Genomic DNA, 20,354 nt, shown 5'->3' on the forward strand with positions numbered 1-20,354 from the left:
CTGCCAGAAAAGACGGAGGTTATTCTAGTTCAGGGGTCCTCAAGCAAGACTTCTGGACTTCAACTCCCAGCCACCATGTCTTAAAGTGGACAAGTTTGAGGATCCCTGTTCTACTTCCTTCAAGAGCAGAATGGGACTCGAGGATCCTTTGAGCCCAGCAGAAGAGGCGATGGAGCGTTTCACCCTGTGCCCACTTGTTCAACTGGCGAAGGGTGCCCGGGGTGCCCAACAGGGAAAGCTGGGCCTGCTACTTCCTCTCCAGCACCACAAAGGCCTGGGCCATGGCTGGAACAGCTGCTGGGTCTCAATATGCCCTTTGTCTGATGGCCTCTTTGGCATCCATTGTCTGCAGACGGGATCTCTTCCCTCACAAAAGTCGCTTTATCAGTAGTTTGCAGAGACACAGGACAGCAATCCGTCAGAGGGAGCTAAAATGATCCCTGCGCACGGGGGAGATCCGATGATTCAGGGACCCCTTACAAAGGAGAAGGGATCCTATAAGACAGCAGCTGCAAACAAACCGCTGAGCCCTACTCTCTGTTTGGACTCTTTTTGGGGGTTAATAGTTACAAGGAGAGCTTTTTCTTACCAGAAATTCTTTTTTTCTGGTTTTGCTTTTGGAAAAAAAAGTCCTTCAGAAGCAAGACTTAGAAAGGAATTGCGTTGAGGAGAGACAGGTTCAAGCGAAGAACCGATCAGCGTGTAGGTCTCAGTACTTGAGGGAACACCTGCTGCCGGCATCAAACGCCCTTCGCCCAGTGCGCTCCCACAGGGAGGGTCTGCTCAGGGTGCCGCCGGTGAGAGACTGCCGGCGGGTGACACCCAGGGATAGGGCCTTCTCAGTGGGAGCGCCTGCCCTCTGGAACCAGCTGCCGGTGGAGCTGAGGACTGCTCCCGACCTCCGATCATTCCGCCGGGGCCTGAAGACCTGGCTCTTTGAGCTCTCGGGCCCAGGCTGAGGAGAAATTTTTAATTGGGGTTTTAAGTATACAGGGTCAATTTAATATTTTTTAATTTGGTTTTTTTTAACTTTTGTATGGTGGATTTTTTAATTTCCTGTAAACCGCCCTGAGTCCTCAGGGAATAGGGCGGTATATAAATGTAACTAAATAAATAAATAAATAAATACTGTATATAAACTACAGTTTCTGGTCTAGCTTGTTACACAGACCCAGCCACCTGAAGTGTGCCAATAAACTATGGTTAGGCAAGTCATAGTTTCGTGTAATAGACAACTTTGTGACTGACTGCTGCATCCTCACAACCGAATACGCTATTTTGCACAAATATCACAGGTTGACTTTTATCTGCTTTAATATACTCTCATTGCCGATGTTACAATCCAGGTATTATTATTTTTTTCCTGAAAGTAGACATTGATGGTGCTTTGCGTGCCAGTCAAGCTGCATGCTACCGCTGAATAAGACGGGCTGTTCTCAGCTAAGCCCGTCGGAGGATTTTTCATTTCTCTACCTCGATATGTAAGTAGCATTTTCCAGTTACAAACAGAACCGAAAACGCCTCTAAAAACTGCTTGATCAGTTAGGAGAGGAGCCACTCAGCCCACCCCCCATGCTTGACTAATGACAAATTTGCTAATAAAAATGTACTTTTGAAGTTACTCTGTTCTTTGCAACCAGCCCCTGTTAATTCTGAACTCATCCCCTCTTCCTTTCTTGTTCTCCGTCAGAATCCGTTTCCCCATGCCCGACGGTGTGGCCACGCGCTCCCTCCCTTGGTGAGGAAGAAGAACCAAACACAGCAATAATCAAGGCAATGCAAAAGAAGAAGAAAAAAATCCTGGGATCCTTTAAAAATAAATAAATAACCCCAGTAAGTGCTGTGTGGCAGAGGTCATGGCTCTTATATTCTCTGAGATAGCCCTGTGAAGTTTGAATTTTAAAATGCACTTGTCCCATGCTTTCATTTTAGGAAAAAACATGAGCTCAAGAGGCTCAGAAGAGTGGGAAGATCAATGAGCTGCATGCTAGTGTTGCACACTCACGCACACACAGTTCCTACTCATGGCAGAGCCTCCCCCGCCCCCCCACCTGACTTCAGGGAAAGACTACTGGGGCCACATTAGCTCAGAATTAGGGGTGTGCAGACCCTGCACCTTTGTTGAAAGCAACTTGGTTGGCTTACTAAGGCCAAAACTCAGGACCTGACTGGCTGCTGCCAAAGCAGCCACGGTTCTTCTAAGCCAAGAACAAGCCCTGGATTTTGGCTCTGGCTTACAAAAGGAAAACCTACCACCCAGGATCTTGGCCTTTGACCAGATGCTAAGCAAACCATTTCCCTGTATGTAGAGGCTGGGATGAAGGCATTTCATAGACCAGGGCAAACCTGGAACCCAGGGCCTTGATCGCTGCCAGGAACTGCGGCCACCAAACTCAGCTGTCTGCCAGGCCCCGATTGCAGAAACTAAGCAAGATTCCTTACGGAGGCGCCACGTCACTTGGGTGCCTCCAAACTAATCAATATCTTACTACTTCTCTTACACGCTAAAGAGGCAAACCCCCCCCACTTCCACAAAAAGTGTGACTACCGGCTCCTTGCGCTGAAGGACAAGTCTGCCTTGCGAGCTACGGCTCGAACTTTTTAAAAGTCTGCAGGTGTTCAGCTGGTTCTGTATCTAACGCTTGCTGCAAAGTCTAATGGGGCCACACAGGATGCCCAAACCTGGTCCGGCCAAAGCCTGCGCCAGGGAACCTGGTGTTTTTGCTCGCTTTCAGGCCTCGCATCCTTCCTCGGGGAACGCCAGCACAGAAGTGGGCAGAACCAACACCCCAGTGCCTATTTCCTCCTTTTCAGAAAAGGGGGTTTGGAGCAGAGACTGGGGGCTGGGGCAGGAGGAGGGGAGAAGCTTAGTCATCTCGGTAGCTTTCCACGGGCCGGACTGCAGCCGGACGCCAAGCCTGGAGTCCTGCAATGGACATGTACGGGACCGAGTGGAAACTCCAAAGTGGGAGCAAGGCAAACGTGCACAAACACACTTCACTATAAATCTCCCCCCTAAATGGCAAAAGGAGAAATGCACGGCCAGGGATCCACCATGGCAGGAGGAAAGAGTTAGCTGCAAGGGAAGGGGAGGGGAAGGGGAGGCAGGGAGGGAAAGAAGTCCTGGCACTGTTACACCAGAGCGTGGGAGACCCCATAAGGACAAACAGCTTATCAAGAAAAGGGGGCACATTTCCCTGACAGATGCCCCAATCAAAGGACTTCCACCCCGATATTCTCCAGCATCTTTTCAGGTTTCCATCTGAGCTGAGCCCGTCTCTCCCCAAGGCCAGTAACTGCCCCCCCTCCTCATCCTGGGGAGGGAAGCCTACATTTGGGTATAACTTTCAGCGTCCAATGGACGTCAAGCGGCAGCAGCCCTGCCTGCTCCTTCCAAAATAAAACCTACGGCTCGGCCAGCATATTGGTTTCCGCGCTCGTTTTCAACGAGGGCAAAACATCTGGAGCTGGAAGAGGGCGTTCCCAAGGAAACAGCGGGGGGGGGGGAGGGGGAAAGAAGGCCCGGCAGCTGGTTTGGAGATCACTACAGAGAGCCTACGGCAAGCTAGCTAGCAGAGGAAAAGGCGCCTTCACGGCCATCGCTGGCCGAGGGTTTAGCGCAAAAGACCCAGAAACTGGACACTCATCCCTGGCTAGGTTTTCCAGCCCATTTTTGCCAAAACAGACAACTCTCGTTTTGCCCTCCGGACACCCTTCTTGTGCCCAAGAGCAGTCACCTCCGTTGCCCCGGCCTCGTTCGGTCACTTGCCCCTCTTGCTTCTTCCCTTGCGGGAGGGGGGCCTCCCGCTGCCCCCCGCAGAGGAACCCGCCGAAGAGGCCACGGGGATGTTGATCTGCCCGTCCTGGATCTCCTGTCTGGCCTCCGCCGGCAGGTGGTTGATCTTCTGCTGGGCCTCCAGGTAGAACATGACGTCACGGAGCTGTTCCTGGATCTCGGAGATCTGGAGGTCCTTCTGCTCACAAGTCTCCTTCAGGAGCTTCTCTTCGTCCCGCAGCTTGTTCTGGAGCAGGAGCTGGTTGGCCCGCAGGCATTTGTTCATCTCTTGCTCTTCCTTCAGCTCGCTGGTCAGCTTGGACAGCTTGGTGTTTAGCTGGGTGCATCTGGGGGGGGGGGAAGGAGGAGGAGAAAGGGGAAACTGAGGCGGCAGCCAAAAACCTTTAGTGAGATATAAAAGGAGCAGGAATTCCTACGCGGCCTCTCTAAAGTCTAGCCGCCCCCTGCACCGGGAACTATTTCACCCCTCCAGGGCCTAATAGGGTAACCCTCAAGTTTTGACAGGTCATTTAACAACTGTTAGAAGTTGCAGCTGATCCAAAAGAGGGGAATTATTCTGACAGTTGCCCCCCCCCTCCCAAATTCACATGACCGGAACTCAAGCGCTAGGCAACCCGGCTTCATTTACAGCGGTTTGGAGCATCCTGCGATCAAGTGAGGAGGGCATTTCACGAGGGCTTTGCCCAAAGTGGCCCTTCCAGTTTTCAGCAAAACCAACGCCCGTCCCGAACCACTGGCTCCCTGACCAACTGCGGCCTTCGCTTAGAGGCTGTTGCAAAAACAAACCCCGGGTCACGTCATTGGCCTATTTTATGACATTAACGGGCAGGCTCCATTGCAGTGGAGGACTACTGCACGTTGCTCCTAAGGAAGTTAATTCCTGACCAAGAGGAAAACTGATCCACAGGGGTGGATTAGAGTCACAATCACAGACAAGATGCATTTTGCACCCGGACCCACTAAGTTCTGAAAGTTACCCACTTCCTTTCGAGCGACTGCCTCTCCTTCAATAAGTCGTTCAGTTTGTGTTCAAGCGAGTCGCATTTCTCAATGGTCTCTTTAAATTTTGTCTTCATATTGTTGATCTGTAAATAATTTTTTCAAAAAAAGGTATTTTAAAGTCGAGATGGGTGCTCTTGCATGGCTCAGAATCCGATTCAGGGTCCCCAGGGCAACTGCTCGCCATTCTTCTCTGGATGTTTTCTGGGTTGGCAGAAAAGGATTGACTCCACTTTGGAAGAGGAAAGACAGACGCAGAGAGAGAAGAGGCCAGCCCAGGAAATGGTTTCCTGGGACCAAGAGCTACCTCCAAGCTCTTGGGCCCTTCACAAGGGGCTTCTTGGCTGGACTGAGACCCCAGGGCCAAAGGGGGAGACTGAAATCCAGGATGCGTTCAAAAATGGAAGGGGGCCAACCTGACCTGAAACCAGGTTCCTGCTGTCCACAGGAATTAAAGCATTCGGAAGGAACTTACTTCTTCGGCTGTGTCCTTTTCGATTCGGACGATCTTGTTCTCCCAATAGATGCGCTGGGACTCCAACTGGCTGGTTAGCAGGTAGGAATACTGAGTTCAGAGAAAGAGAAAAAGGGGGCAAGCCGTCCTCACTTTCTCTAGAGGAGAGCTGGGATCTCATGCCAGAACTCTCCCGTCCCCAAGTTACGTTCAAGAAAGGCAACCCTAGACTGTGAAAAAGGTTCTACGGAGCATTCATCAAGCTAGCCATGAAAACCTCCACAAACTAACCATCTAGGAAGAGCAACGGGGCATGCTTACTTCTAGCTGTAAGGCATCAATTTTCTCTTCTTGACACACATCCCCCTCGCATTCATACTGAACCAGCTTCCCGTCTGTCTTGCTGGCCACCAGACGGTGGACGTAATTGTCTGGCGAAAAGAAAAAGAACCAATTGGTCGTCCTGAGGCAAAGCTCCGAATCGAGGTCCAGGTCCAAGCCACTCAGGTGCCGCCTCCAACTATGCCCGCCTTCAGGAGTGTGTTAAGGGGGAAGATTCTCCTGGCTGAGAACCTGGAAAGGGGAGTTCATAGCTCTTTTCCAGATCCATGAGGCGAAGAGATGGTCGTGGTCACCCTTAACTTCTCCCCACCCAAAGGCTGCAAGACTTCCTCTCTCCCCAAAATAGAGCCAGCTCTGTTTACAGCAAAGTAGATGGACCAACGGTCTCCTCCTCTCGTTAAGGAGGCGGCCCATTCTGAGGTGGTCTATGGCGCAGGGCTTACCACCGGCGTAGTCCCAGACCCTGTGATTGGTCAGCTGCATGGCGTAGGTGTGTTGTGTCTCCTCAAAGTGCTTGTAGGCGTGCCGACTCACGTAACGCCCGCACCCAATGTGCCCACAGATGAGACATATCCAAAGGTTCTGCACAACAGAAGGAACAACACAACTGAAGTCCAGGGCAGAAAAAAAGGAACACCCAGACCCTATTTCTGAAGAAGCAACACTGCTTATTTCTGAACAGACGTGGATCCAGACTCACTTCTTGGACTCCACATTCAAAACATTTGTTTTCTTCTACAGGCTCTGGAGTCTGGCAGTACCTGCAGACGGGGCACCTGGAGAAGGGAGACGGGAGAAGGCCTTGAGGATCCCAAACCAGGTCGCCCGGCTTTGACCTCCTGGATCCCCACTGATCCTCCCCCGTGAGGCTCTTACGTGGTGTCCTCCCACCGCTGCAGACACTGACTGTGGAAGCTGTGGTTGCAGACCGTGGTCAGGATCCCGTTGACCGATTCATCCATCCTCTCCAAGCAGACGGTGCATTTGGGGAGCTCGGTCAGATCCATGACGGGGAGGCTGGCCCCCTGCATAGGGAGGAGACAACTTACCTCAGTCTTTCCCCGGCCACTGGAAGGTCTGTGGACTTCAACTCCCAGAATTCCCCAGCCAGCAATGAACAGCGACTGGAATCTTTTGCAAGCTGTTCTGCCGGGCAGCCTATGACACATCCAGGCCTCCTCTGGAGTGCCAGAAAGGGCTGCGGGGACTTATCATCGCATATCCCCACCGTAACTCCCCCAATCTGCAGGCCTAGCTGGGGAGACCCCAGCCCCTAGAAAGGAAACGGAGAACAAGAGACCACTCACATCTTCTGACTTGAAGACCTCTGCCCTTTCGACGTAGACGAGCTGGCAAATGTCCTCTTCTATGGAGTTAAACTGCCGACCGTTGCAAGCCATGTAGAAGCTGTCCGCATCTGCCTGCAGAGAAGCCAGAGGAGGGACACAAATTGCTGCAATGGGTAAGAGGCCTGCTTCCCTCAGCCATCCACCCCCTCCTCAAAAAACAAGCCATACAGGAAGAGCGGTTCCCAGGCCACTGGCACTCACTCACAAAGCCCCTGCCTCTTTCACGATTCTGGACTTTCTAGCCCCGCTACCAAGAACTTCTGATTTTCCCTGAGTTGCGAGAGCGGATATGCAGCGTACGTGTTTCTGGATCAGAACGAGATGGGAGGCGTGGAAGGAGCCTTCAGCCCAAAGCTGGAGTCACTCTTTGTTCTTACCTGGGTCCGGAACTTGATGAGGACCATGTACTGGTTTGGGGTGGAATCTCGGATGATTTTCATGTGTTCAATGACGTCATAAAAAGAAGCCACAAACTTCATGAGGTCGTGGCTGGTCATTGTGGCAGGGACTGTGAGAATACATAGCATGGCGCTACGCCGCACTTCTTCTTTTAATGAGGTCATTTTGCTGCACAAGGGAAGAATTAGACCCGTCAGCAAGTCCATTCTTTTTTTTTCTGACTCTATAATGCAGTGTTTGCCAATCTTAACTAATTTAAGATGTCTGGACTTCAAAACTCCCAGAGTTCCCCTTCAGCCACAGCCTTTCCTTCTCAAAGGAAGGGGAGTTTCATAGTGATGGCAGCTTTCCAGATCCTTTAAAGCAGGGGTCTCCAAAGTTGGCAACTTTTAATACTTGTGAACTTCAACTCCCAGAATTCCCCAGAGTTAAAGTGCACAAATCTTAAAGTTGCCAACTTTGGAGACTCCTGCCTTAAAGCATCTAGTGTGAGTCCTGCTTTCTTACTTTGTCTTGTAGAGGTGCATAATGCCGTGAGCTATTTCAACAGAGGGATTCCCACTGAAAAAGGAAATCTGGTCAGGGAGCTGCTTTGACGGAGAATCTGGTGTAGTCCCACTGCTTCCACTCTGGCCATCCTGATTATTGGGATCCTCAGGGGAGGAAGCCTCAGCTGCGCCAGCTTTCTCCATCATCGATTTCACCCCATCTTTTTCATAAATCCAAAAACAGGCAAGTTAGAAACCTGACACTTTCCAAGCTGCAACCCATACTTAATTTAAAATCTTTTCTTGTTGAAGGGCAAGGCACTGCTTTGAGGCAATGGGCAGGCGAATGGCAGAAAAATTCTTAGAAATGTTTTATCAGTATATAAACAGCCCATCAACATTTTGAATCCAGAACAGCTGCTCAGAAAATCAGCTCATATTTCTGAGCGATGCTGTACGAGAAGATTAAACCTTGCCAGTAACAATCCAGAGGGAGGTATAATTTCTGACCATTGGTTTAGTCTTATTGATTCCTACAATCATACAAAATTAAAAAGCAGGCTTCAAGAACTGCTTGAAATGGTGCCTTACGAACAAGCTCACAAAAAGTTGCTTGCAACTGAATTTATTCAACCATCTGACTCTGGAAAAAAAAGACCCCCACATTTCTTGCTTAAGCAGCTCGATGCCAAGCTGACCTCAGAAGGCAGGTTATGTCAGCCCTTCAACTGCTCCTTATTAAGCAAGGAGGATGGGTGGGTGGACAGACAGACAGACATACACGCATATATGCAAATATACACTATGAAATAAACATAATTCCAATCAAATAGTGCTTATGCCAACCATCCTTTACACTCCAGAGAAATGCATCGTTCCTCATGCTTGGCACTGGGGCACAAAGCAGCACGTCACAGGTACCTGGATCCGGCTTTATCGTCTCAATGATCACGTCCGTCATTTCCCGCCGGCCGATGTGTTGGTGGATTATGGCCGCCCTCTCCACGGGCGCCTTGCCCTTCAAGCTCACTGCAGCAGCCGCCAGCGATGTCTCCTGCATTGCCTCATTAGACATCTCAGTAGCTGAGAAGCAGGATTGACATGGCTGTTAAAGAGTTTCCGCACAACACAACCTGGCCAAACCAGACCAGCTAAACCTGAGCAGCTCAGTGCACCGAGCTAGTTAGGCCACGGGCTGTTCGGACACCTCCCTTCCTCCCCCACTTCCACCTTTGGCCTATAAAAGGGCTGAGAGCTGAGTTTGCCAGGTGTCTGTGTGTGTGGGTCCCCTATAAAGAGAGCCAGAGAGGGCTGAGAGCTGAGTTTGCCAGGTATGTGTGTGACCCATAAAGAGGGCCAGACAAACCTTGCTCTAAAATTTCTGGGAGTTGAAGTCCACCCACTTTAACGATTTAGAGACTAAATCGTTAAGGTGGGCGGACTTCAACTCCCAGAATTCCCCAGCCAGCTTGGGAACGTTAAGGCGGGTGGACTTCCATTCCCAGCTGTGCTGGCTGGGGGATTCTGGGAATGGAAGTCCACCCGTCTTAACGTTCCCCAGCTTGAAAAACGCTGATTTACCCGGCCCAGATCCCTCTGGCAGCCCCCCCCGCCCGCTCTCCTGCCCCCTTGTCCCCCCTCCGCCTCCCCTCGGCCCCCCGCCCTCACCGGCCCCGCAGTAAGAGAAGCCGCCCGGCACGGGCGAAGACTCGGCCAGCTCCAAGCGAAGGACCACCAGGGAGACGCTCATAGGGCCGCCCCGCGGAGGGTGCCGGGCCTGCGGGGCTCCAGCTCGGGCGGGAGGGAAACGGGGCCAGCCAGCCCTCCGCCGCCTCGGACTGCCGAGCGCTTCCGCCTCTCCTCCCTCGCGACCTTTGACACGGGGGCGGCGCGCAGGCGCCGAGGGCCGCAGGGGGCGCGGCCGTGAGGTCACGCGGGGGGCGTGGCCGCGGCCGATGACGCCCCTCTTCCGAACCCGGAAGGGCTCCTCTCGCCCGCCGTGGACGCGCTTCGGCTCGGAGGTTTCCCCGGACGGGGAGTGGGCGGGGGTGCAGCGTGGGACGTCTTGGCTGCGGAGGGTGGGCGGTGTAGTCGCCCCAAACACGGTGTCCTTTGCTTTAAACAGCCCTAATTGACTCTGAAGGAGGAGGAGGAGGAGGAGGAGGAGGAGGAGGAACCAGCCAGGGGAGAGGTAGAAGAGGTGGCTGGCCGGGGACAATGGGAGTTGGAGTCCAGCGCCTCGGTCGGGGGCTAGGAAGGCTGAGGTCGGGCGGGGAAGGATGGGGAAGCCCTTCCTGGGGGGTCAACAGGCCGGAGATGCCAGGCTGGATCTGCCCCCAGGTTCCCCCCCCGTGTTCTGGGGTGTGGGGCCGGTGGGAAGGGACCTCCAGGGGGGGACCTCTCTGACCCCTGATTTTCTGAAGCTGTTTTGAGAGCCTCTAGATAGAAGATGCTATTATAACGGTATTTCTCAGCCTTGGCCACTTAAAGGTGGGTGGACGTCAACTCCCAGAATTCCCTGGTCAGCCGGCACTGGCAAGGGACCTCTGGGTGTTGACGTCCACCCATCTTCAAGTGGACAAGGCTTAGAAACACTGGCCCGTAAGAAGCGATGGGATTTTTAACAAATCTACACAATAGTACATGTTTTGCACAAGTCTTTGAAGCCTTTCCCTCTCCCTTGACCTTCGCAGTGCCAGAGCATGGGTTTCAGAGGAATTTTCCAAGCCTTTTGCGGCTGCCCTGCATGGAAATTACAGATCCTTCGCTCTTCCTGGCACAAACCCCCAGACGTGGCCCGGTGGAGGAATTACGCATCCTGTCCCTACAAAGCGGTGATTTTCGACATGGGTGGCGTTCTCCTTCCTTCCCCATACAAACTGGCAATGGGTAGGTGATTTTCCCAGAGTTCATACCATCACCTTCTCTTCCCTCTGCTGGTTCTGTTTGAAATTTCAGCTCTTGAATTTCTCCCACCCTCTGGAGTAGCAGAGAGAATCATTTTGAAACTAAAAATGGTTTCCGTGGCTGAGCACTAGCACAAACCGTAATTCCTGAACCTTTCTCGGTGTCGGTTTTGCTCCTGTGCTGCTTAATTGCACTACAACAGTACATTATTCTTAAATCTTTTGTGTCCTGAAAGATACCTATGACTTCCTGCCTTTATTTAGATTGGGAGATTCGGAATCGTGTCCCCGCTGGCACCATCAAACAGGCCTTAAGTTCCGGGGGTGATGACAGGCCCTGGATGAGATACATGAGAGGGCAGCTGAAGTGCGCAGAATTTCTGCAGGAGTTCAGACAACAGTGTTCCAGGATTGTAAGCCAGTTTTTCCCTTTGATCCCTGTGGGATGAGTAAGGGAGGAGGTCTCGAGCTGAAGGTATGTGGAAACACCTTAGGACAGCCCCATGGATGAACAGCCTCAGTGTTAACATCCTTTTTGTCAACAAGCCCATTTTGTTTTTCCGTAATGCCACGGGTTAGAGTGGATGAGCTCAACCAGAAAAGATCTATCCCTATGTTGGGAATTTAAAACAGTTCATGGCTACCATGCGATCTCAGCAACTATGCTAGTTTTCTTCTAACTGAAAAAAGAAAAAGAAGAAAAACTACAGTTGAATGTATAAACTTCGTAATCCAACATGTCTCTTTCCCTCCCCAGGCAAATGCTTCTGTTCCAGCAGACTCTTTCCTTTTTGAATTAACCAGGGTACAGATGTCAGATCAGCTCCCTGCTATGACCGAGGCCCTGAAGAGCATCAGAGCCAGAGGTCTCAAGACAGCCGTTTTGACCAATAACTTTTATCTAGAAAGTGGAGAGAGTTTTCTGCCTATAGACAGAAAGCAATTTGATGTGGTGAGTTTTTGTGTTCCACAAAACATCCCATTCCTTGGGGCCATTACTTTATTATGGTAGTTGTAGCTTAGCAGTCGTGCTTGCCTAAACTTGCACAGAGGTACGCAGTATTCATGAAGGAAAAAGAATTTTATTTTTCTTTACGTTGCTCGTGTAATGGAATATCTTAGAAAGATTCAGGATCTTGGCTGTTTGGACTCCTCCGATCTCCTTGTTCAACTGATGATTACCTAACTGCCTTTGCTAAAAGTAATATTTAAAAAAAATAATTGGGAGCCTGTGGTTAGCCAAAGTTCTTACTCCATTAATCAGCTGGATTAAGGAGTACATTCTGTTATTGCTTGGTTTATATCTTTAAGATCATAAGCCAAACCTTGAAGGAAGAACATAACCCTGAACCCTCAGATGAAACACAAGAAGCCATTTGCTTTTTCGGTCCCATTTACTTTATTTCAGAATCCCTTGTCCACCCCCTCCTGCCTGATCACCTGGGCGTTTGGCTTTTGTCTCCCAGATTGTGGAATCTTGTCGGGAAGGGGTGTGTAAACCCGACCCTCGCATTTACCAGCTGTGCTTGGAGCGCCTGGGTGTCCTGGCCAAGGAGTCCGTCTTCCTGGATGACATTGGACAAAACCTGAAAGCTGCCAGCCAACTGGGCATTAAGACCCTAAAGGTGAAAAAGTGAAGGTTTAGGGCTAGTCTTCCCACAGCTGGCCCAACCTCCTTCAGACAGACTTTTTCTTGAAACTATTCTCTAGATATAAATGTCTAGCCCTACATTTTTGTCATTTGTTCCCAGCAGAGATATTTATGCTTGCTTTATGCTTGGAAACTGTGCTTTAAACACAGAGTTCTTCTAAGCATCTTTGCTGCTTCAGCTCCTCAGTTCCTTCCTCTGCTCAGGTCGAGGATGTGGACTCTGCAGTTCAAGAATTAGAGACCTGCCTTGCTTTTCCTTTGCGTCGTGCGATTCCTTACACGTCTTCTGTGAGGCCGGCCATGGAAATCCCCACAGCACCTCTGCAAAAGTATCTTGAAAACCTCTTGGGGGCCCAAACGGAAGGTAAGGGCTGATATTCCCACGTTGCACGGGGAGTCTTCGTTTGGGATACTCAGTGGTGCTCCCGTTAGCAGCTCATATAAAAAAACCAGTGAGCGTTATTGGCAGAAGGGTGCAGATCAGGGCCAGGCTTATCTGGGCTGAAGCCCCATCTCAGCTCTCAATCTGCGGGAGACGAGGGGCCAGTCACCATCTCCAGGCGCTCTCAGCTTGCGGAGTTGCAAAGATCAAATGGAGGGAAGCTCAAAGTCTCTGCGGGGTCTCCTGGGGCTGCCTGCTTCACGTGGGCTGTTGCTGCCGACTTCGCAGGTTCTCTGGAGCTGTGCCAGTTCAGTCACGGGCAGTCCAACCCGACTTACTACGTCGCCTTTGGGGACCATCGGTTGGTTCTAAGGAAGAAGCCGCCGGGGACGCTCTTGCCTTCTGCTCACGCGGTGGAGAGAGAGTACAGGTGAAAAGTTCAGCAACGACCGATAAATGGACACCCAGCTTCCCCAATATGCAGAAATGCTAACAAGGAAAGCTCTCCGCCTTGTGGATTGCCGTGTTCGTTCTTGTTGTTAGTTGGCAGTAAGAGGCATCAGAAGCCAAGACATCGCCACACATACCTATGATTATTATTTCATTTTCCTCCTCCTCCTCCTCACCCAGCACTTCTTCTCCGTCTTCATTCGCTTCTCCTTCTGTTGGGCAGGGTTCTGAAGGCCCTCAAGGAGACTGGCGTCCCTGTTCCAAAAGTCCTGGCCTTATGTGAAGATTCGAGGTGAGTTCTGGGCCTTTGCACGTGCTGGAGTTTTGGGGGGCTGAAAACGTCAGGGTCCTCTGCTAATGTCCTGACGTTGCTCTAGTGTCATCGGCACCCCCTTCTTCCTGATGGAGTACAGCCCCGGCCGGGTCTTCAAGGACTCCTCTCTTCCAGAGCTTGAGCCCCACCAGCGGACGGAGGTTTATAGCGCCATGAACAGCGTCCTCTGTAAAATCCACAGTGTGGAGATTAAAACTGTTGGTTTGGAGGATTATGGAAAACATGGTATATAAAGCCCCTCTCTGCTGCTCCCTCCCAGGAACTCGCGTATTTGGGGTTATCTTAAAATAAAACTGCGTCCTCCGATGGAAAGAAAACGGGACATTGATTTTTGTAGGGCTTTTTCAAAGAACGGGACAAACACATTACTTAATGGAGATAATAATGTTTCAGGAAATTACACCCAACGGCAAATCCAGACATGGAGCAAGCAATATCGAGCCACGGAGACCCACACGATCCCGGCCATGGAGAGGCTCCTCAAATGGTTCCCCTCCCACCTTCCAGCCAGCGAGCAGCTCTCGATTGTTCACGGAGATTTCAGGTATTGGCTCACCTGTCGTGTTTCTGCTGGTTTTACAGAAGTCTTCTCAGAAGCAGCAAAGTAAGAAATACTTTCTAAAATGAGGGAATGGAGACTCGGCACCAATTCTCTCTGTGCTGCCAGTCCTGAAATATTTCAGAATGTATCCTTTCCGGCCTTTGGTTCTCAGCTGATGCAGGATCTTTGATTTTCTCTGCAGAATGTGCACCAATTGGAAAGGGGGGGGAACACCCTTTGTCCTCATTCTCAGTCCCCTCTCCCCCCCAAACAACTTGCTTTGCAGTTCATTAAAGCTAGGGAAGAGAACCTCAACCACAGCAGCCCCTAGAAACCTCCAAACCAGAAGGACAGACATAACTTAGTTTTCTTTAAAAAAAAAGAAAGAAGGAAACTGACGTGTTTTGGGACCCTTCCCCAACTCGTGTGAGCCCTGAGGGTCATCGGAAGACCATCCACCTGGCTTGGCAGCAGTCTTCCCTGACCTGCTGTGTTGGAGTTACGGTGCCAGCGTGGCCAAAGACGCCCTTGAGCGACTGACCTTCCCTGCAGCTGCTGCTGCTTTCCCCTTTCCAGGCTGGACAACCTTATCTTCCACCCCGAGAAGATGGAAGTGACGGCTGTTCTGGACTGGGAGCTCTCCACCCTGGGGAACCCTCTCTGTGATGTGGCCTACAACTGCCTGCCGTATTACCTGCCCTCGGGTTGCAGCGTCATAAGAGGTGCCCGGCTGTTCCCAAGGGCCGGGGGTAAAGGGAGGGCTCCCAGTTCCACAGCAGTGGGGACTCACAGAGCTGGAAGGGACCTCGGACGTCTTCCGGTCCAACCCCCTGCTCAAGCAGGAGACCCTAACCCTTTCCAGACAAGGGGCTGTCCGGTCTCTGGAGCAGAGAGGGAGCCTGAAGGCCTTTGCCCACTAGGTTGATGGGATGCTGGAGACTCCTACACAAGCTGGCTTGCAAGCCCCAGGTGGGCAGCTGTGGCTATCCTGCCACAGATATTTAGAGAGGCTCCGGCTTTTCCTTCTGCCTTCGCTTTTCCTCTTCGCATTCATGGGCAAGGAAGAGGGTAGCAAGACCGCGATTCCAGCCGTCGCCGTTCCCACCTGAGCCTGGGCCGGGCCTAACTACGGCTTGCCACTTTCAGGCTTGAGCGACTGCGATCTCAGCCAGCTGGCCATTCCCACGGCAGAGGCCTACTTGCAGATGTACTGCCGTCACCGCGGCAGCCCTCCGATCGAGAACTGGAACTTCTACATGGCCTTTTCCTTTTTCAGAATGGCTGCCATCCTGCAGGGGGTCTACAAGCGCTTCCTCTCAGGTGATGCTGCTCTGTAGGTTTGTGGGTGCGGGACGGGGAGATTGCAACCCCAAAAGGCAGGCCAAGTGAGCCGCTTGAATTTTTCCCCACGCAGGCCAGGCCAGTTCAGCCGCAGCCGAAAACTTTGGGAAGCTCCCGGAGTTCATGGCGGACCTTGCCTGGGACTTCGCCACCAAGGAAGGCTTCCGGATCTTCAAGGAGCTTCCGAGTTCTAAGCCACCCATCAGGACATTCGGGACTTGGACCGGCCCAAGGTTGCTCATAAAGAGAGGCTGCATCACGCTGAGTCCCGGACCCCAGTACCACCTGATCCTCTCTCCGGACGGCCTGCCGAGCCGCGTCCAGGAACTGTACCACAACCTGAAGAAATTCATGGATTCCCACATTTACCCGTCTGAGCAGCTCCTGCGAGATCACCAGTCTTCCCCGAGTAGGTGGACTCCCCATTCTCTGGTAGAAGAGCTGAAGGCAAGTCCTCGTCCTTGAGAAACAGGACCAACCTCTTGGTTGGTGGCCACAGTGACACGGCCTTATAAAAAAGGGATGTGGCGTTTTGCAAAATAACTTGACTAAGGGGGAGGGCCTTCTCTGTGGGTGCCCCGGCACTTTGCAACCAACTGCCGGTTGAGCTCCGGATGGCATCGGACCTCCGATCCTTCCGTCGCGGGTTGAAGACCCACTTGTTTGAGTTAGCTAGTCTGGCCTGAAGGGGAATTTGGGTTTTTAATTGGTTTTATTATTTCATTATTGTTATATTTTAATTGGGCATGGTTTAATTTTCTTTTAATTTTTGTATACCTATTTATATATGCCCTGTGAACCGCCCTGAGTCCCTAGGGAGAAGGGCGGTATAGAAATCCAATAAAACTAAACTAAACTAAACTAAATGGGGGGGGGGAATTGCCCTCCTGCCCCAAGAGGTTTGCAAGCTAAAGTTTATCGGTCAGAGGAGGAATAAGAGGGGATGCGAGAAAAGGGCAGCGGATCTCAATCTGATTTTGGTTGGAAGGGTGAGGACAAGGAGTTAAGGCAGAGTTTCTCAACCTCAGCAACTTTAAGATGTGTGGACTCGACTCCCAGAATTCCTCCATTCTAATCACCTTTCTTTCTTCTCTCTTTCTTCTCGTCCTGCAGGAGAAGGCGAAATCCGAGGGGCTCTGGAATCTTTTCTTGCCCTTGGAGAGAGATCCAGAGGTGAAATACGGAGCAGGCTTGACCAATGTGGAATTTGCCCACTTATGTGAACTGATGGGGACTTCAGTCTACGCCCCTGAGGTACCCAGGAAAAAGCCTTGATGGAGACAGGCTCGGGCAGAAGGCTGAGGCCACATCCTCCTTGTGCCTTCTCTATCACGGAAGGACCGTCCATCCTTCCAGACCCCAAAAGCCACAGATCAGGCCCCAGAGCGCTGCCGGCCTCCTGGTGCAGCCGCGCTTGGTCTGCTGCCGCTCTGTTCCTCTCCATCCCCCTCTTGATCATCTTCCTTCCTGAAAACGCTTAAGGGCCGTCTCTGCGCCCACTGAAGCCTTACATAGCCTGTCTTCCCAGATCCAGGGAACGGTTGACACTCTCTTTGACCACCCCACCTCAGATAATCATGGTTGCCTTCTCCAGGTCTTCAATTGCTCTGCCCCAGACACTGGCAACATGGAAGTGTTGGTACGCTACGGCACAGATGCCCAGAAGGAACGCTGGCTGGTGCCTTTGCTGGAAGGCAAGATCCGCTCCTGCTTTGCTATGACCGAGCCCCAGGTCGGTCTCCATTTCCCTCCCACGATGTTTTCTTCCTCGCTGGACCAGAGGAGGAAACTCTGGTCTGGCCCAGGACAGGCACGGAGGGGCTGGTGTGCTTCCCTCGGCAAGGAAGTCTCTCTTTTCTTAGGTTGCTTCCTCCGATGCCACCAATATTGAGGCTTCTATCACCAAAGAACAAGACACCTACATTCTGAACGGACAGAAATGGTGGATTTCAGGTATGTTCTGACGTGCCCCTGGGTTTCGGCACTCTTTCCAGAGTTTCAGCGCTACAAAGTGCAGAATAAAGAAAAAACAATTGTGCTGTGGAAGGAGAGCTTCCTTGTATCTGCGATGGGCAGTCACAGAGGATCTCCTGGAGCTTGAGGAAAGCAATGGGAGGATCTTCCCTGGGGATCAAAGCTTGGTGCACATTTGATCCTGGTCCAAATCAGCAGCCTGTTCAATTACCGGTAAACTTCCACTGTTCAGCAGCAGAGAAGAAAAGAGAGGCGGGTTCAGGAGTATCTTTTCCCAACCTAGAAATCCTCTCCTTCCATCAGGTTCCATGGACCCTCGCTGCCAGCTCTGCATCTTTATGGGCAAGACCAACCCGGAAGCCCCGAGACACAAGCAACAGTCGATGCTGCTGGTCCCCATGGACTCCCCTGGCCTCACCGTCACCCGGCCGCTCAGCGTCTTTGGCTTGGAAGACGCCCCAGGTGAAGCCGAGGGTCCTCGCTGGCTTAGCCGGGGAAGCTTCACTCTGATGAAGCTTAGCCTGGTGATTTTGTGCAATCGGTTTCCGTCAGTCCTCAACCCTCTGCGGTCGGTTCAGACAAAACCTCCCCGGGAGGCTCCGAGTTGTGGGGAGTTTGTCGTCTAGCAGCCTGGGTGTAAAAGGGGCCTTTCTCACATCCGTCTCCTTTCCAGCTGGGCACGGGCAGATGACCTTTGAAAACGTCTGTGTTCCCCAAGAGAACCTCCTGCTCGGTCCTGGCCGTGGGTTTGAAATTGCCCAGGGGCGGCTGGGCCCTGGAAGGATCCACCACTGCATGAGGCTGATTGGCCTGGCAGAAAGAGCGCTAGCCCTCATGAAGGAGCGGGTGAGCAGCTCTACAGAGGCAGCTTGGCATCCCTTGGACCAGCTATTTCCTCTGCCTGTTTGCTAGCTCTTATTCCGCGGGTCTTGGGAAGGGGACAAAAAGCTTTGTGGAGTCGTCACTTACTTGGGGCAACCCCTTCCTCTTGGTACCTTGGTTGGCAGGTGGCCACCCGCGTGGCCTTTGGCAAGCCGCTAGTGGAGCAGGGCACCATCAGGGCGGATCTGGCTGAGTCCCGCCTGGAGATCGAGCAGGCCCGGCTCCTTGTCCTCAAGGCGGCCCTTCTGATGGACACTGTGGGAAATAAGGTGAGCAGGGGAGACTTCCCCAGATGGAAACGCCACGAACCCCAATCTCTCCTTTCGGCTCCAGGCCGGCAGCAGCAGCAGAAGGCACCGCCCGCTTCCTCCCCTCCTCTCGAAGGGAAGGTGCTGCTGTTCATGCGCTGGGAAGAGGAGGGGGTTCTGGCAAGAGGCACGGTGGCCAGTGGGATGCCTTCTCCTGGCACCTGTGGAAAGCCTCCAGAAGGGGCTTCTTGCCACTGCGTTGTTCTTTGCATGCATCTAGGAAGCCGCTCTGGAGATTGCCTTGATCAAAGTCGTGGCTCCAAGGATGGCGCTCCGGGTCATTGACCGGGCTATCCAGGTAAGAGCCAGGACGGCTCTTGGACACTTTCCTTTGATCCTAACTTCTCTCCTTCAATTTAGGGCAGGGGGACCAACCTTGGCCACTTTCAGACTTGTGGACTTCAACTCCCAGAATTCCCCAGCCAGACATGCTGGCTAGGGAATTCTGGGAGTTGAAGTCCAAGGTTGGCTACCCCTGATTTAGGGATTACCTCTTGGGGATTTCACCCACCCTACAAATACTTGCAAATACTTTAACGCTTTCTCTTGGCTTTCTCCCTTTCCCCCAGGCCTTTGGCGCAGCAGGCCTTGGCAGCGACCTGCCCCTGGCCCAGGCCTTTGCTTGGGCACGAGTCCTGCGCTTGGCTGACGGCCCTGATGAAGTCCACAAGGCGGCCATTGCGAAAATGGAACTCAAAGCCTCACTGGGCCTGCGTGGAGTCTGAGCGGACGTGCAGGCCACGTTTTTAAGGAGCAGAGGCCACACTTTCCAGCAAGGCCTATTGGCTTCTGGAGTTTATTTGCAGCAATACTCTAGAGGAATGGGGAAGGATTATGCAGTTGCTCCCCTTGACTGCTCTTGATTTTGCTGGCTGCTACGCTAGATTTTGAGCACCAGGAAGCGCTTGCTCGACCTCGGGCCCTTGGCTGGTTTTGGCTTCTCTTTGGGAAGATGGTGAGGAGAGAGAAGATGGGGACAATCTTCCAATGGCTTCTTACAAAGAGAGGCCTTCGTAGTCCATTAGTGTAAGGGGTGAGATTTGGCTGTGATTTGATATTTTTGATAATGCAGGGGGTGAAATCGTGGGAAAAATAAACACTGTGAAAGGTTCTACATACAGAATGTAGCACTAGAAAAATCAGCAATAAGTGTACTGTTTGCTTTACTTCCATGGACAAATTGGCAAGCTTGCTTTTTTTATCTGGAAACTGATAAAAGGGGCAAAGGGAGGGAAGCTCTGGTGAGGGGCAGCCACTCATGATTGGGAAACAAAGATTTTTCTTGTTCTGCGAAAGCTAGTTAGTTCACATTGGAGCTGGACACAGGCTGCAATGCCCTTGTTAACCCAAATTCGGGATTCAAAACCCTCCAAGGATCTGAAATGAAGAGAAGTCTACATGTTTTATTTGGGGGAACCAGATTTTGGGTTTCCTCCTCTGCGTGTATATTCAGCTTTCATCAAAGGAAACTTGAGTGGAAAAAAGCAAAGAAAGCCTCCTTTGGTTGGGGATTAATTAAGCCAAGAAGCCCCGGAGAAACAGGAATGCAATCGAGGGCCGGAGGGGACGGGACTTAAGCCCCCCACTCTTCCCTTTCAAGCGGGGCGCTGCTGAAACCTGCCTGGCACGGAAGGAATTCCAGAAGGCGGCAGCTCCTGGGAGAGGGCGGAATTCACGGGCAAGCGCCTCTTCTCGGCGTAACGTGTGAACGGAACGGAACAGCAACGCGCGGGGAGGGAAGGGCTGGGCGAGAGGCTC

At 52.0% G+C, this 20,354-nt stretch overlaps 2 protein-coding genes across 4 annotated transcripts; one reads left to right on the plus strand and one right to left on the minus strand.

Annotated features, from left to right (window-relative positions):
* Positions 1-1,296: 1,296 nt before the first annotated feature.
* BRAP (BRCA1 associated protein) lies at positions 1,297-9,689 on the minus strand. The gene is made up of 12 exons (XM_081338863.1): positions 9,496-9,689; positions 8,749-8,910; positions 7,847-8,048; positions 7,318-7,507; positions 6,899-7,012; positions 6,468-6,616; positions 6,292-6,367; positions 6,035-6,173; positions 5,571-5,680; positions 5,271-5,360; positions 4,778-4,881; positions 1,297-4,122 (listed from the first exon to the last, which is right to left on the minus strand). The coding sequence occupies exons 1-12, from the start codon at positions 9,575-9,577 to the stop codon at positions 3,762-3,764; spliced, it is 1,779 nt and encodes a 592-aa protein (XP_081194989.1). The 5' UTR covers positions 9,578-9,689; the 3' UTR covers positions 1,297-3,761.
* A 125-nt stretch (positions 9,690-9,814) lies between these two features.
* On the plus strand, positions 9,815-19,795 carry ACAD10 (acyl-CoA dehydrogenase family member 10). Of its 3 annotated transcripts, none has more exons than XM_081339053.1 (21): positions 9,815-10,018; positions 10,521-10,716; positions 10,998-11,146; positions 11,491-11,685; positions 12,200-12,358; positions 12,589-12,748; positions 13,055-13,196; positions 13,440-13,508; positions 13,594-13,775; positions 13,944-14,094; positions 14,668-14,813; positions 15,238-15,411; positions 15,506-15,879; positions 16,546-16,686; positions 17,027-17,164; positions 17,295-17,385; positions 17,710-17,868; positions 18,080-18,252; positions 18,414-18,557; positions 18,817-18,894; positions 19,166-19,795. In XM_081339053.1, exons 2-21 carry the CDS (start codon positions 10,530-10,532, stop codon positions 19,319-19,321), a joined length of 3,168 nt encoding a protein of 1,055 aa, XP_081195179.1. In that variant the 5' UTR covers positions 9,815-10,018; positions 10,521-10,529; the 3' UTR covers positions 19,322-19,795. The 3 variants fall into 3 exon arrangements, with proteins under 3 accessions (XP_081195179.1, XP_081195180.1, XP_081195181.1); XM_081339054.1 differs by having other exon boundaries at positions 9,832-9,848; XM_081339055.1 differs by lacking the exons at positions 9,815-10,018; positions 10,521-10,716 and having other exon boundaries at positions 11,027-11,146; positions 11,538-11,685; positions 19,166-19,790.
* The last annotated feature ends 559 nt before the right edge of the window (positions 19,796-20,354 follow it).

The sequence above is a fragment of the Vipera berus genome, assembly GCF_964194415.1.
Source record: "Vipera berus genome assembly, chromosome: 14".
NCBI lineage: Eukaryota > Metazoa > Chordata > Lepidosauria > Squamata > Viperidae > Vipera > Vipera berus.

Bases quoted from the DNA above. Each gene is read 5' to 3' on its own strand.
- ACAD10 (XM_081339053.1), top strand. From the start codon at position 10,530: ATGGGTTTCAGAGGAATTTTCCAAGCCTTTTGCGGCTGCCCTGCATGG. The intron at 11,686-12,199 runs GTGAGTTTTTGT...TTTGTCTCCCAG, and splicing joins ACAGAAAGCAATTTGATGTG to ATTGTGGAATCTTGTCGGGA. The intron at 17,869-18,079 runs GTGAAGCCGAGG...TCTCCTTTCCAG, and splicing joins TGGCTTGGAAGACGCCCCAG to CTGGGCACGGGCAGATGACC.
- BRAP (XM_081338863.1), bottom strand. From the start codon at position 9,577: ATGAGCGTCTCCCTGGTGGTCCTTCGCTTGGAGCTGGCCGAGTCTTCG. The intron at 8,911-9,495 runs GTGAGGGCGGGG...CCTGCTTCTCAG, and splicing joins CTTCTCTTACTGCGGGGCCG to CTACTGAGATGTCTAATGAG. The intron at 7,508-7,846 runs GTAAGAAAGCAG...TCCCTTGTGCAG, and splicing joins ATGCACCTCTACAAGACAAA to CAAAATGACCTCATTAAAAG.